The following is an 11,083-nucleotide window of genomic DNA, read 5'->3' on the forward strand; positions in this document are numbered from 1 at the left end:
ACTGTTTATGAGGTATGAGAAGGGGCTTCCCTGGTCTTGTTGCTTAAATAGGCTACTAGAAGTGGGTCATCGGTGTATTGTTTAATTAAAAAGCCTAGGGTATATGCTTTTGCCAAGTCCTCGGATCCTCGTTTTGCTTTTTTCTCGAAGGTCCAGGTAATTTGGATTTCGTAAAATAAAAGCTTGGATGGTTAAATTGAGGCTGAGTAGGAGCTGATTTTTGAACCGTATTTTTTGTGGACTGTTCATGTATTCCCTTCATTGCCATTTCAATTTTTTATTTTTTTTGGTAAACGGAAATTTATTAAACCATTCAAGTGTCAATACAACCCTGAGAAAATAAAATATCTAATAATTGCGAAGAAAAATCAGACATAGATATCCACAATGTAGAATCCATATATATGTGCAGCAATATATGAAGCTGTGTAATTTGCAGTACTATTAGCTTCTTAAAAAATATATTTAAACTTCAAAAGATTGAAAAGATGCAATGAGAATTCGAAGCTTTTTAAGTATTAGTTGCGAAAGATAAGCTTTTCCATGCAGCACGCAGCTCCGTCGCATAAACCATGATATCAAACAATCTAACTTCACTTGCTACCGTTACTACATCACTCGAGTTCCTATTAACAAAGCTTGATCCATGCATGTGCGCCAGGTAAAACCATGAAGCCTAGTGCATGCATGCATGCATGCTTTTATGGATGTATCACCATTAAAATCAAGTTATTAATTTTACTGCCAGTTATAGGATTCATATCCCCGATATCAGTGAGAATGTAAACACTTTCTATTTTCTTCTATCAGTTAACTCCAATATATTTTCAACATTTGAAGGCATGCAAGTAACTAAAGTTCAGATATACTCTGCGGTGGATAGTTTGTACTGCAGAGGATTGTATAAAGCTCTCGATAGCCGTCACATCACCCCCATCGCAAAGATCGACGCCGTCTTCTTTGAAAGCTGAACGAGGGAGGTATGCTCCATTGTTTTTATTAAACATTACTGATGACATACAACGTCAGAGTGATCTGGCCACTCTTATTATATTGTGAGAGGTGGGAGAGGGGGGAGGGTGTAGGCTGACCAAGCAGGCCTGCGGACCTAATTTTTGGTGGCCGGTACGTATCCTGTGAGCATCTCCGTTCGTCCGTGAGCAGCGCTCCTTTCCCTACGTGCATGGGAATTCTCCGTCTTTACCGAGAAAATCGTACATAATGTGTACGAATACAGTAAAAAAAAATCAAAAAAAAAAGAACATCATAGAGTGTACAGGATAACTCCGCCTCTCCTACTTAGAGGTGGTTCCCGAATGGTTGGCAACAAAAAAGGCCATTCAATCTGCAGCCCTAGTGGCCTTTCTAAACACATGCTTCGCCTGGAGCACCATCCCACCATAAACCATAGTCCGAATATCTCTCAACAACAGGTAGTAATCACCGTCCCTTCGGACATTTGCTGGATCTACCCAATGATCGTTGCAGTCACCCTCTAGAAGAACCTCTCTCTCCTGCAAAGCGTGCCAAACGTAGCACAAATCAGCTGCGCTCAAGCCGCTCTCAACTCCGTTCCTGGCACCGAGGTGTTAAACAAGTGGCAGCTTCCGACAACAATCACTCTGAAGTCCGGGCCCCTAACAACAAAGCCCGCACCACCCCTAGTCCTACCTCCCTCCAGAACGTATCCATCGAAATTGACCTTGAGGAAACTCGGAGGTGGGAGCTCTCAGATGAAAACTCCACAAATAGATGAGGAGCTCCAGATATTCTAAGCTGTCAAAGGTCTATCCGACGAGATCGTCTGAGAGGCTTCCATCGCCAACAGTCGCACTCTCTCCACCACTACTTCCGGTGGGGGGCAGCCCTCTCCAAATATCTATGCATTTCTTGCGAGCCAGTTCTAATAAATAGCATATGTTGTCTGAACTGCTTCCGATCTGAATTGCAAGGCCCGACCAAAGATCGAGAATCGAAGAAAAGAGGCCGCATGAGTCCGGTCTTTATCCCTTTATCTGCACGTAACTCTTTCCCACCGACCAGGCGTGAGTTAGAACCACCATCTCCTGTTTGAGCCCAGACACGGCCGCTTCTCGGACACTCAAGCTTCTTTTTGGACAAACATACGTACGTCAAAGAGTGCATCGTGGTGGGTGCGAAACTCGGCATATTCTGATTGTCACCAGACAGCCGTCCGTCCATGCGATGGGGCCATATGGTGGTTATTGAGAGCTGCAGGCCTCTCGGTGCAAAGCACATCCCGAGGGCAAGCAACTAACCAAAGTAGAACTCTTTTAACTCTTGTTGAAGTTTATAAATTTGACTCAAATGAGATGTTAATTGGATCCGGTCAGGTTTGTAATTCGAACTAGCTTTCAGCTAGCAAACCTACAATGCAAGAAGCTGGGAAGGAATATGCTTTGCACCTGTGGTTTTCTTCATTTTTACCTCAATTGCAATTCTAGTATAAACTGGGATCTCAATTTGTTTCGATAATTGACATTCACCGATACATTGATACTTGATACGAGCTGATGTTTTATTTTTCAATGCATCCATATATACAATATACATATACACACACATATATACATTTATGTATATATAATATTGCCTACTGTTCTCTCACTATAGGAAGTTGTTTGCCTCGTTGATTCTTGGCTAAGGAGAATCTAAGTTTTTAACGGTTAAACATATGCTAGCCGAACATGATCATCATTTTCATGAACGTGGGATGAGATAATTATAAGTGAGGTGTTTTCCTTTTCTTTACTTTTATTGAATAAGAGAGTATCTTACTAAGTAGAAAGACGTAACTGCGGAGTCTGCTTGACAGATTGATGGAGGTTGGATTTGAAGGATGCTGATCCATCCTGGGTGGCCCTGTTCATATGAAAGATGGCATGGAGCTGCCTACCGACCAGGAGGATGTTAGCCAGATGAGGTGTGCAGACCTCTCTGTTTTGTGATGTATGCTCAGATGCTGAGGAGACCATCACCCATGTCATCCTCAGGTGCCACAGGGCTGCGCAGATTAGGGAGTGCTCCTCCTCTCCTCCCCCACAGGTGTTGAAGTCAGCAGAGGACCTACTACACCGTTTGAGGGACTCCATGAGGAGTCTGAGCTGTGTCGAGAAGGGGATCAGGAGGCCATACCTGGCCTACCACATATGGTTGGACATGAATGCTCGTGTCTTTGAGGGCAGCAGCTTGACGCCGAGGACGGTGGTGGCCATGGCTTTTCGTCATGCTGCGAAGATCACTACGGTTACCGCATAGAGATCCTCTGGGATGGTCAGGGACATCTGAAATACCTGTTTCGCTGTTACAACACCCAAGTTTGCCCTTTTTTCATGGATTCACCTACCTCTTGGTCATCTTAAAGTTAATTTCGATGGTGGCATGTCAGCGGATGGATTGCATGGAGGAGTGGGATTTGTGATCAGAGATCATCATGATATGTTGGTAGTGACAGGAGGTCGGCGCACCTTTGGCCTGACTGTAATTGAGGGGAGCTTCAGGCAGCCTGGGAGGGCATTTCTTATGCAAGGAGAGTATTCAGAGCTGATCGGGTACACCTGGAGGGGGATTCCTCCATGGTGATTGACTGGATACGGGGTGTGGACCGCTACGGGAATGGCCACCCATTGATTGGGGAGACCTGCAGATTGGTCAAGAAGATAGAGCATTTTCAGGTAGCTCACGTATTTTGGGAGCCAAACAGAGCTGTAGATTGGGTTGCCTCCTCCGTGGCTCGGCACTTCGATGAGTTTATTTGGACGATTGCTGATATCCCTTCTTCCTCGTATCATTTTCTTTCTGTTGACTTGTCTGGCTGTACTCATGTGAGAACTATATGATATGCCGTTTTTACCCCCCAAAAAAAAGAGAGAGTAGAAGATCTACAATAATTACGGACTATTTGAATATTCCTGCAGATTGGGTTGAAATTTTTGTAGGAGAATGGGCTGCCCATTTAAATATTGCTCTATCAACCAAATACCTTCTAGCTTGTTACCAAAAAAAATCCAAATACTACTTTCCAGCTCAAATATTGTAGAGAAAAAGAAAAAAACCTTAATGGATCGTTTTTTTCTTCCTGTAGCATGAGGGCTAGATTTGGACCGGGATTTACGCATGCTCTTAAAAATTGTGAGCTACATAGGCGAACAGATACTATCTGATGTAAGGAGTCGGTGCATGATGATCGGTTGCATGGTTTAAAAAAAAAAAGAGAACAGCACAGCTATTGATTTCTCTTCAACAACAATCTACCATTTACCAATCTATTTATATTTTAACTTGCTGCTTAAAAATGGAAAAGTTATAAATTTCACTTAATCCACCGAAGGAAAATTTCTTTTGTTCACGAATAGAGTAATATATCGTGGCTGGACTTGGGCTAAGCGAAACCAAAGTTTGAACTGGGCTGGCCCAATTATTTCAACATAAAACAAAGTTTTTTTTCGAACCGTCGATTTGTATCTTTCGCCCATCGGATCGCACTACGCACAGATCGCAAAGCAGTCATACGTCCCGTTCGTCCGCCTGCACAGCTCTTGAAGCAACGGTCGATTTGCGCAATCCAACGGTCGATTCGCGCGAAGGAAGGTGAATCCTTCTTTCGCGCGAAAGACACAACCCAGTCCCTATTTTTTTTTTTTTGGTTAAAACGGCAATTCATATAGCTCTAACTTGAGTACATCCTGCCAAATCAGAAAAAAGCAAAAGATACAGATCAGGCGGGAGTTCTGCCGTGGATGACCAACATAACTCCCCAGAATGCCGTGCAGCATAGGAGGCGACCCAGTCTGCTGCCCTGTTCGCCTCCCGGAAAACATGTACTGCCTGAAACTCCTCCATCGCCATAGCCAGCCTGCGGGTCTCCCGAATAAGTGGGTGGCCATCTCCATATCTATCCGCCCCCCGGATCCAATCTATAACAATAGAAGAGTCCCCCTCAAGAAACACCCGCCCGGCCCCGAGCACCCGCCTCACGTAGGAAACACCGGCCCATGCTGCCCATAGCTCTGCTCCCACAACCGAGAGCCCTGTCGAGCCCCGGCCACCCGCCGCAATCAACCTCCCATGGTGGTCTCTGATAACAAAACCGACTCCTCCTGACCTCCCATTCCTCGCCACACTGCCATCGAAATTTACTTTGAGATAACCAGGGGGTGGGAGTACCCAAGAAACCACCGCAAAACTCGGCGCTGAAACAGCACTACGGATACCCCAGATGTCCCTAGTTGGCCCAAGTGAAGACGAGGCCATGCAGGAGAGGACCTCCTCCGCCTGAAGCACCGCTCTCTCCACCACCATCATCGCCGAGAGCCTCCTACCCTCAAACAGACGAGCGTTCCGGTCCAACCAAATATGGTAGGCCAGATACGCTCTAAGTATCCCTGCCTCTGCGAACATAGGGCTCCGTACCGAGGCTCGCAGCAAGTGCAACAAATCCTGTGCCGTCTCTACCGAGTGATGAATAGGAACAGGAGAGCGCCTCCAAATCTCCCTAGCCCTATGGCAGTGTAGTAGAACATGTCGAATAGTCTCCTCTGTGTCCGAACACACCTCGCACTCCTGAGGAACCCGAACACCCCGCCTGACTAGTATACTCCTGGTAGGGAGGCAGCCCCAAGCCACCTTCCATAAAAGCAGCGCAACCCTCGGGTGAATCCTCATCCGCCAGATCCAACCTCCCTCAATCACTCTCGCTGGCTCCCCCCTGAACAAAGCCTGAAGGTCCCTGGCTCGCACCTGTGATCGGCCCGACGGCGCCCAGACCAACCTGTCGGTCTCCCCCTGAACTGGCACCGGGAGGCCCAAAATCGTCTCAGCCAACTGAGCCCCAAATGCCTCTCGGATCAATCCCTCCCTCCACCTGCCCTCCTCTGAGTCCAACAGGTCGCTAACCCTCCGGCCTGCTAATCGCACCGTGTCCACCATGGTCGGCATGCGGCTGATCGGCACTGCAGTCACCCAACAGTCCTCCAATATATCAATGGAGCATCCATCACCAATCGCCCATCTGATCTCCGAAAGGACCACCCCAGCTCTGGCACACATCTCCCTCCACACCGAGGAGTGAGAACGGGCCGCTCGCACTCCGGGCACCAGAACGCCATACTTGGCCCTCATCAGTGAGGACCACAAACTATCGGGCTCCATAACAAATCTAGCTACATGGCGTGCCGCTAGAGCCTCCCTCCGCACCAACAGGGACTGCACCCCTAGACCACCACATCTGGTAGGCTGGCACACCACCTCCCATGCCAGCAAATGAATACCACCTCTACCACCTTGCCTACCCCAAATAAAGTTCCTAACCAGCTGCTCAATATTCCTCAAGGTCGACACTGGAATAATAGAATGGGAAAGTAAATAAACAGGGATCGAGGAGAGAACTGACCTAACCAGGGTAATCCTCCCCATCATAGATAGAGAGCGCATCTGCCAACCCTCCATCCTCTGCCTAATGCTGGTCTCCAGATAGGAACAGTCACTCCCACGCAAGCGCCGGCCAGAGAGCGGGACCCCCAAGTATCTCATCGTGCCATCCTGCTCACCTATCCCCAAGATCTCCCTAATAGAATGTCTCATCTCCTGTCTGGTCGACGGGCTAAAGCACAGCAGATTTCGAAAAGTTGACCCTCTGACCAGACATAGCACAATAGTCCTGAAGGACTCTAGTAAGAACCAGAGCATCTCGGCAAGTCGCACGGGCTAGCAGCAAACAATCATCCGCAAAGAGCAAATGTGAGATCGATGGGGCATCCAGCGCGGGCCTGTAAATCTCCAGCTCCTGGGCGAGCACAACCTGATGCAAAGCTCTGGATAGCGCATCCGCACATAGAATAAACAGATAAGGGGATAAGGGACACCCCTGTCGTAGCCCTCCCGTAGACACAAAATAGCTAGAAGGCGTGCCATTCACCAAGATGGCAAAAGAAGGAGTCCTGACACAACCCATGATCCACTGAATCCACACCCCAGGAAAACCAAACCCCAGCAGAGACTGATATAGAAACTCCCATCGCATCCTATCATAGGCCCGCTCCATATCTAGCTTGACTCCCATCAAGCTCCTCCTCATCGGAGCCCTCTCCAAATCAAACATGAACTCCTGGGCTATCATCACATTGTCGGATATACTCCGACCACCTATGAAAGCACCCTGCTCCGGACTGATCAAACTCGGCAGAACATCCCGCAACCTGACGGCAAGAATCTTCGCCGTAGCCTTGTACAAAGTGGTACAGAGGCTAATCGGTCGAAAGTGACCCGGCTCAGAGGCATCCTGCCGTTTCGGTATCAGGGTAATGAAAGTCCGCTGCCAATCCGAGGACATCACTGCTGAAGTAAAAAACTGCTGTATGGCCGCCGTCACATCCTGTCCCACTATCCTCCAGTACCTCCGAAAGAAGAGCGGTGGAAAGCCATCCGGCCCTGGCGCCTTGTCCCCCTCAAGAGACCAAACCGCCCCCCGAATCTCCTCCACCGAGACCGGCCTAGTCAGCTCAGCAGCCTCCTCCCCCGACACCCTCACTCCCGGTACCGGCGGCTCCACTCGGCCCCCCTCTCCCCTCTGCTCCGTCCACCTCGCTCTGAAGAAGCACTCAACAATCCTCCGGATAACCACCGGGTCATCTGATACCTGGCCGTCCTCACCCCTGATAGATCTGATCCTGTTCTGGTTCCTCCTAATCACCGTAGACTGGTGAAAGAACTTTGTATTTCGGTCCCCCTCCAAAATCCACTGTACCCTGGACTTCTGTCTCCATAGTGTATCCTGCTGTCTGAGAAGGGAGTCATGCAATGCCAAGTGAGATCTAAGCTCCCCCATCAGAACCTCCGATAATCCTCCCATCTGTGCCTCCTGAACCTGAAGTCTGGAAATGGCCTCCTCTTCTTCCTCTGCCCTCCTAAAGATGTTCCCCACTTCCTCCCGATTCCACCTTCTCAACCTCCGCCTAGTCAACTCCAACCTTCGGGATACCCGATACATAGCATCGCCCCTAACCGGGGAACACCACGCCTCCCTCACCATCTCCCAAGAACGTGGATAGCTAAGCCAGAACTTCTCAAATCTGAAAGGGGGGCGAACTGGGGTGTATATCTCAGTACTCACCAGCAATGGATGATGATCCGAGGCAATCCTCGGCAGATGTCTGACATGATGGTCCGGAAAGCACTGAACCCACCCGGCTGTAGCACAGGCTCTGTCCAATCTCTCCCATACTCGGGCCCGCCCCTGCTGATTGTTACACCATGTATACCTAGGCCCTGAGAAGCCCAAGTCAATCAAACCATTGGCAGTAAGAAAATCCTGGAACTCCTTGATCTTCCTGTTGAGAGTAAAAGGGTTCCCCCCCAACTTTTCCGAAGCATCCACAATACAATTGAAATCTCCTGCTACCAACATAGGGTGACCATGACTTATCAGTCGCGTAGCCTCCTCCCATAGTGTCCTCCTGACCCTATAATCAGTACTGGCATAAACTGCTGAGAGAACCCAAGGACGCCTGTTACCCTCTGAGATCACCAAGATCACCTCTTGAGAGCAAACATTAAAACACCCCAATGTACATCGACCCAAATCCCATGTGACGATGATACCTCCCGACAATCCTTGAGAATCCACAGCATAGAAGCCCCACGCTCGCGGGATCACCCTTCTCACCTTCTGCAAACTACTGCCACAAAGCCGAGACTCTAATAGCACACAAATATCCGGGTTGTGCTGTTGCACCAACCGACGAAAAGCCGGAGCAAAGGAGGGTTTCCCCGCCCCCCGGCAGTTCCATAGTAGGATCTTCATAAAGCACCCAATGGTCCCGCACAACTCCCAACACCGGAGCTGTGGCTACCCCTTGCATCCTCATCCATGCACTCTACACCTCCTAGTGAGTCACTTCGCATTCCCTTAGCCGAAGCCATAAGCTGAGCTAGAATTTGAGGATGCTGACTGTTGCCCTGTGCCATATGGCACAAACCGTCCACCGACCCCGTGCCAATTGTGCCAGTCTCCCCCCCTTCCCTACACATTCAGAGAGGTCCTTCCCTCCGCCGTTTTTTAGAGCCAGCTCCCCAGCATCAGAGGCCACTATTTTCCCCTTCACCTTTGAAGCTTCTGGTTCACTGTACACCCGTGCCATTTGGCACGGACTGTTCCCCTTCAAAGCCGATGTCACCTGCCCATCCGAGCCACTCCCAGTACCACTAACAACATCGGTCGACACCGTCAGCAACTCCCCCGAAGCCATCGTCTGCGACGCCGTCCGGCCAAGCTCCGTCAGGTCCGCCGCCAGCGACAACGAACGCGCCAGACGGCCACCTGTGCTCGCGGCCGGCTCCAGCCGCACGTCACCGCCCGCCGATTGCTGGTCCACCCGGGGAGGTCGTTCACCAACAGGCGCGAGGGGCGGAGGTGAGCTCCGACTCCTCTGCCGGAAGAACACCGCCGGCCTCCGGCCCTTCACCTGGACAGGAGTCTTCCCCTCACCCGAGGTCGTCGAGTCGCCCGTAGACAGGCCAGCGCCCACAGCTCTCCTGGGCGGGCTTCTAAAGCGCTTCATCGGACTCTGAGTCGGGCCCCCCAGTCGAAGGCCCCCACTGGCGTTGGGCCGCTCTTCAAGCCGGCCCACACACGGAGCCACCCGGCCCGAGTCCTGAGTCAACTCAGCATCCGACCCGGAACCCGCACCAGGTTGACTCGGTCCACCCATCGGCCGGCTCGCACCCGCCTCCGACACGTCTTTCTCCGGCGTCCTCCGACGAGCCACCTTGGATGGCTTCTGCCACCCTTCAAGGTCGATCGGAGAGGCCGGCCCGTCCCCCGGCCGGCTCGGACTGGCCCCGGACGCCGCTGGCCCCGCCGTCTTCCCAGCATCAGGACGCGGGGACTCCTTCTTCCGGAACGCCGGCGGGGTTGGCCCAATCCGATTCGTCACCAACCATGGACCAAAGGCCCCTGCCTCCCGGGGTCGTTCCCTCCCTGTCTCCGCTTGCTTAGGCGTCTCCGAGGCGTCAATCCCATCACGGACCTCCTCAGACCCACCACTTACCTCCTCCGGATTCAACCTCCCCTCCGCCGGAGGCACAAACACACATCCCACCGCCGAATGGCCTACTCGTCCACATTTAGCGCACGACACTGGCAGGTTTTCATAAACAAAACCCTGCCAGAAAGGGGCCCCTCCATCCGCCGAGCTCCCCCGCACCCATGTTCCGGGCACAAGCGGAGCAGAGGCGTCGAGTTCCACCTTCACCCTGGCGAAGCCATACCTCCGCCTCTGCTCTGTGAAGCCATCCAGCGCCAAGGGGGTACCGGCCCTCGCCGCCACCCTGAAGATCGCTTCCTTCTTCCAGAAATCCATCGGCAGACTGGGGAGCCGTAACCAGACAACCACCCGCCCGAAACACCCGGGCTTCGGAACAAAGCTGGGCCGCCACCGGTCCATGGCGAGCACCTGTCCCGCCACCATCCACGGACCATTCCGCATCGCGGCTTCCCGGTCGTTCTCGTTGGCGAACCTGATGGCAATGACCCCCTCCGACAGGGTGAAGCACTCGGCGTCATAATCCAGCTTCCCGGCTCGCCGTATCTCCTTCACCACCCAATCGGCCGGTATGCTCCTACCCAGGCTCCTCACGAGTACAGTGGTACTCCTCCATTCAGACCGCACCTCCTCCAACTCTTCTTCCGGCACCTCGACGACCTCCGGGAACCGGTTCTGCAGCTCCTCCAGCTCACGTGAAGGGGTCCGGTGGTAGGTCCATACCGGAGGCCTCGGAACGCCTTTCGTCACATCAGCCCACGACGGACGCTTGGCCGCAATCCCACTAGATGGCTTCCTCTGTGCTCCCCCCTTCCCCAGCGCCGGCGTCCCCCCAGCTTCGGCCATAACACCCCGCCGGCAGGTGTTTGGCGAAATGCTCGAAAGATCACCCCCCCCAAACACAAATCTCAAAGCACCCGCTCACCCGCTCACCCGCTCACCCGCTCACGGCCCTCCCTGATTGATTCATTGAACCCCAGTCCCCATTTTCGAACGGTCGATTTAGAGCCTTGCTTGCGAAC

The 11,083-nt window shown here is 51.7% G+C and overlaps 1 protein-coding gene across 1 annotated transcript; it reads right to left on the minus strand.

The window, feature by feature from the left end:
* Positions 1 to 8,948: 8,948 nt before the first annotated feature.
* LOC120104117 (dapper homolog 3-like) lies at positions 8,949 to 10,907 on the minus strand. Its single transcript, XM_039114644.1, has one exon. It carries the CDS (start codon positions 10,905 to 10,907, stop codon positions 8,949 to 8,951), a length of 1,959 nt encoding a protein of 652 aa, XP_038970572.1.
* Positions 10,908 to 11,083: the final 176 nt, after the last annotated feature.

Source organism: Phoenix dactylifera, chromosome 16, assembly GCF_009389715.1.
Source record: "Phoenix dactylifera cultivar Barhee BC4 chromosome 16, palm_55x_up_171113_PBpolish2nd_filt_p, whole genome shotgun sequence".
NCBI lineage: Eukaryota > Viridiplantae > Streptophyta > Magnoliopsida > Arecales > Arecaceae > Phoenix > Phoenix dactylifera.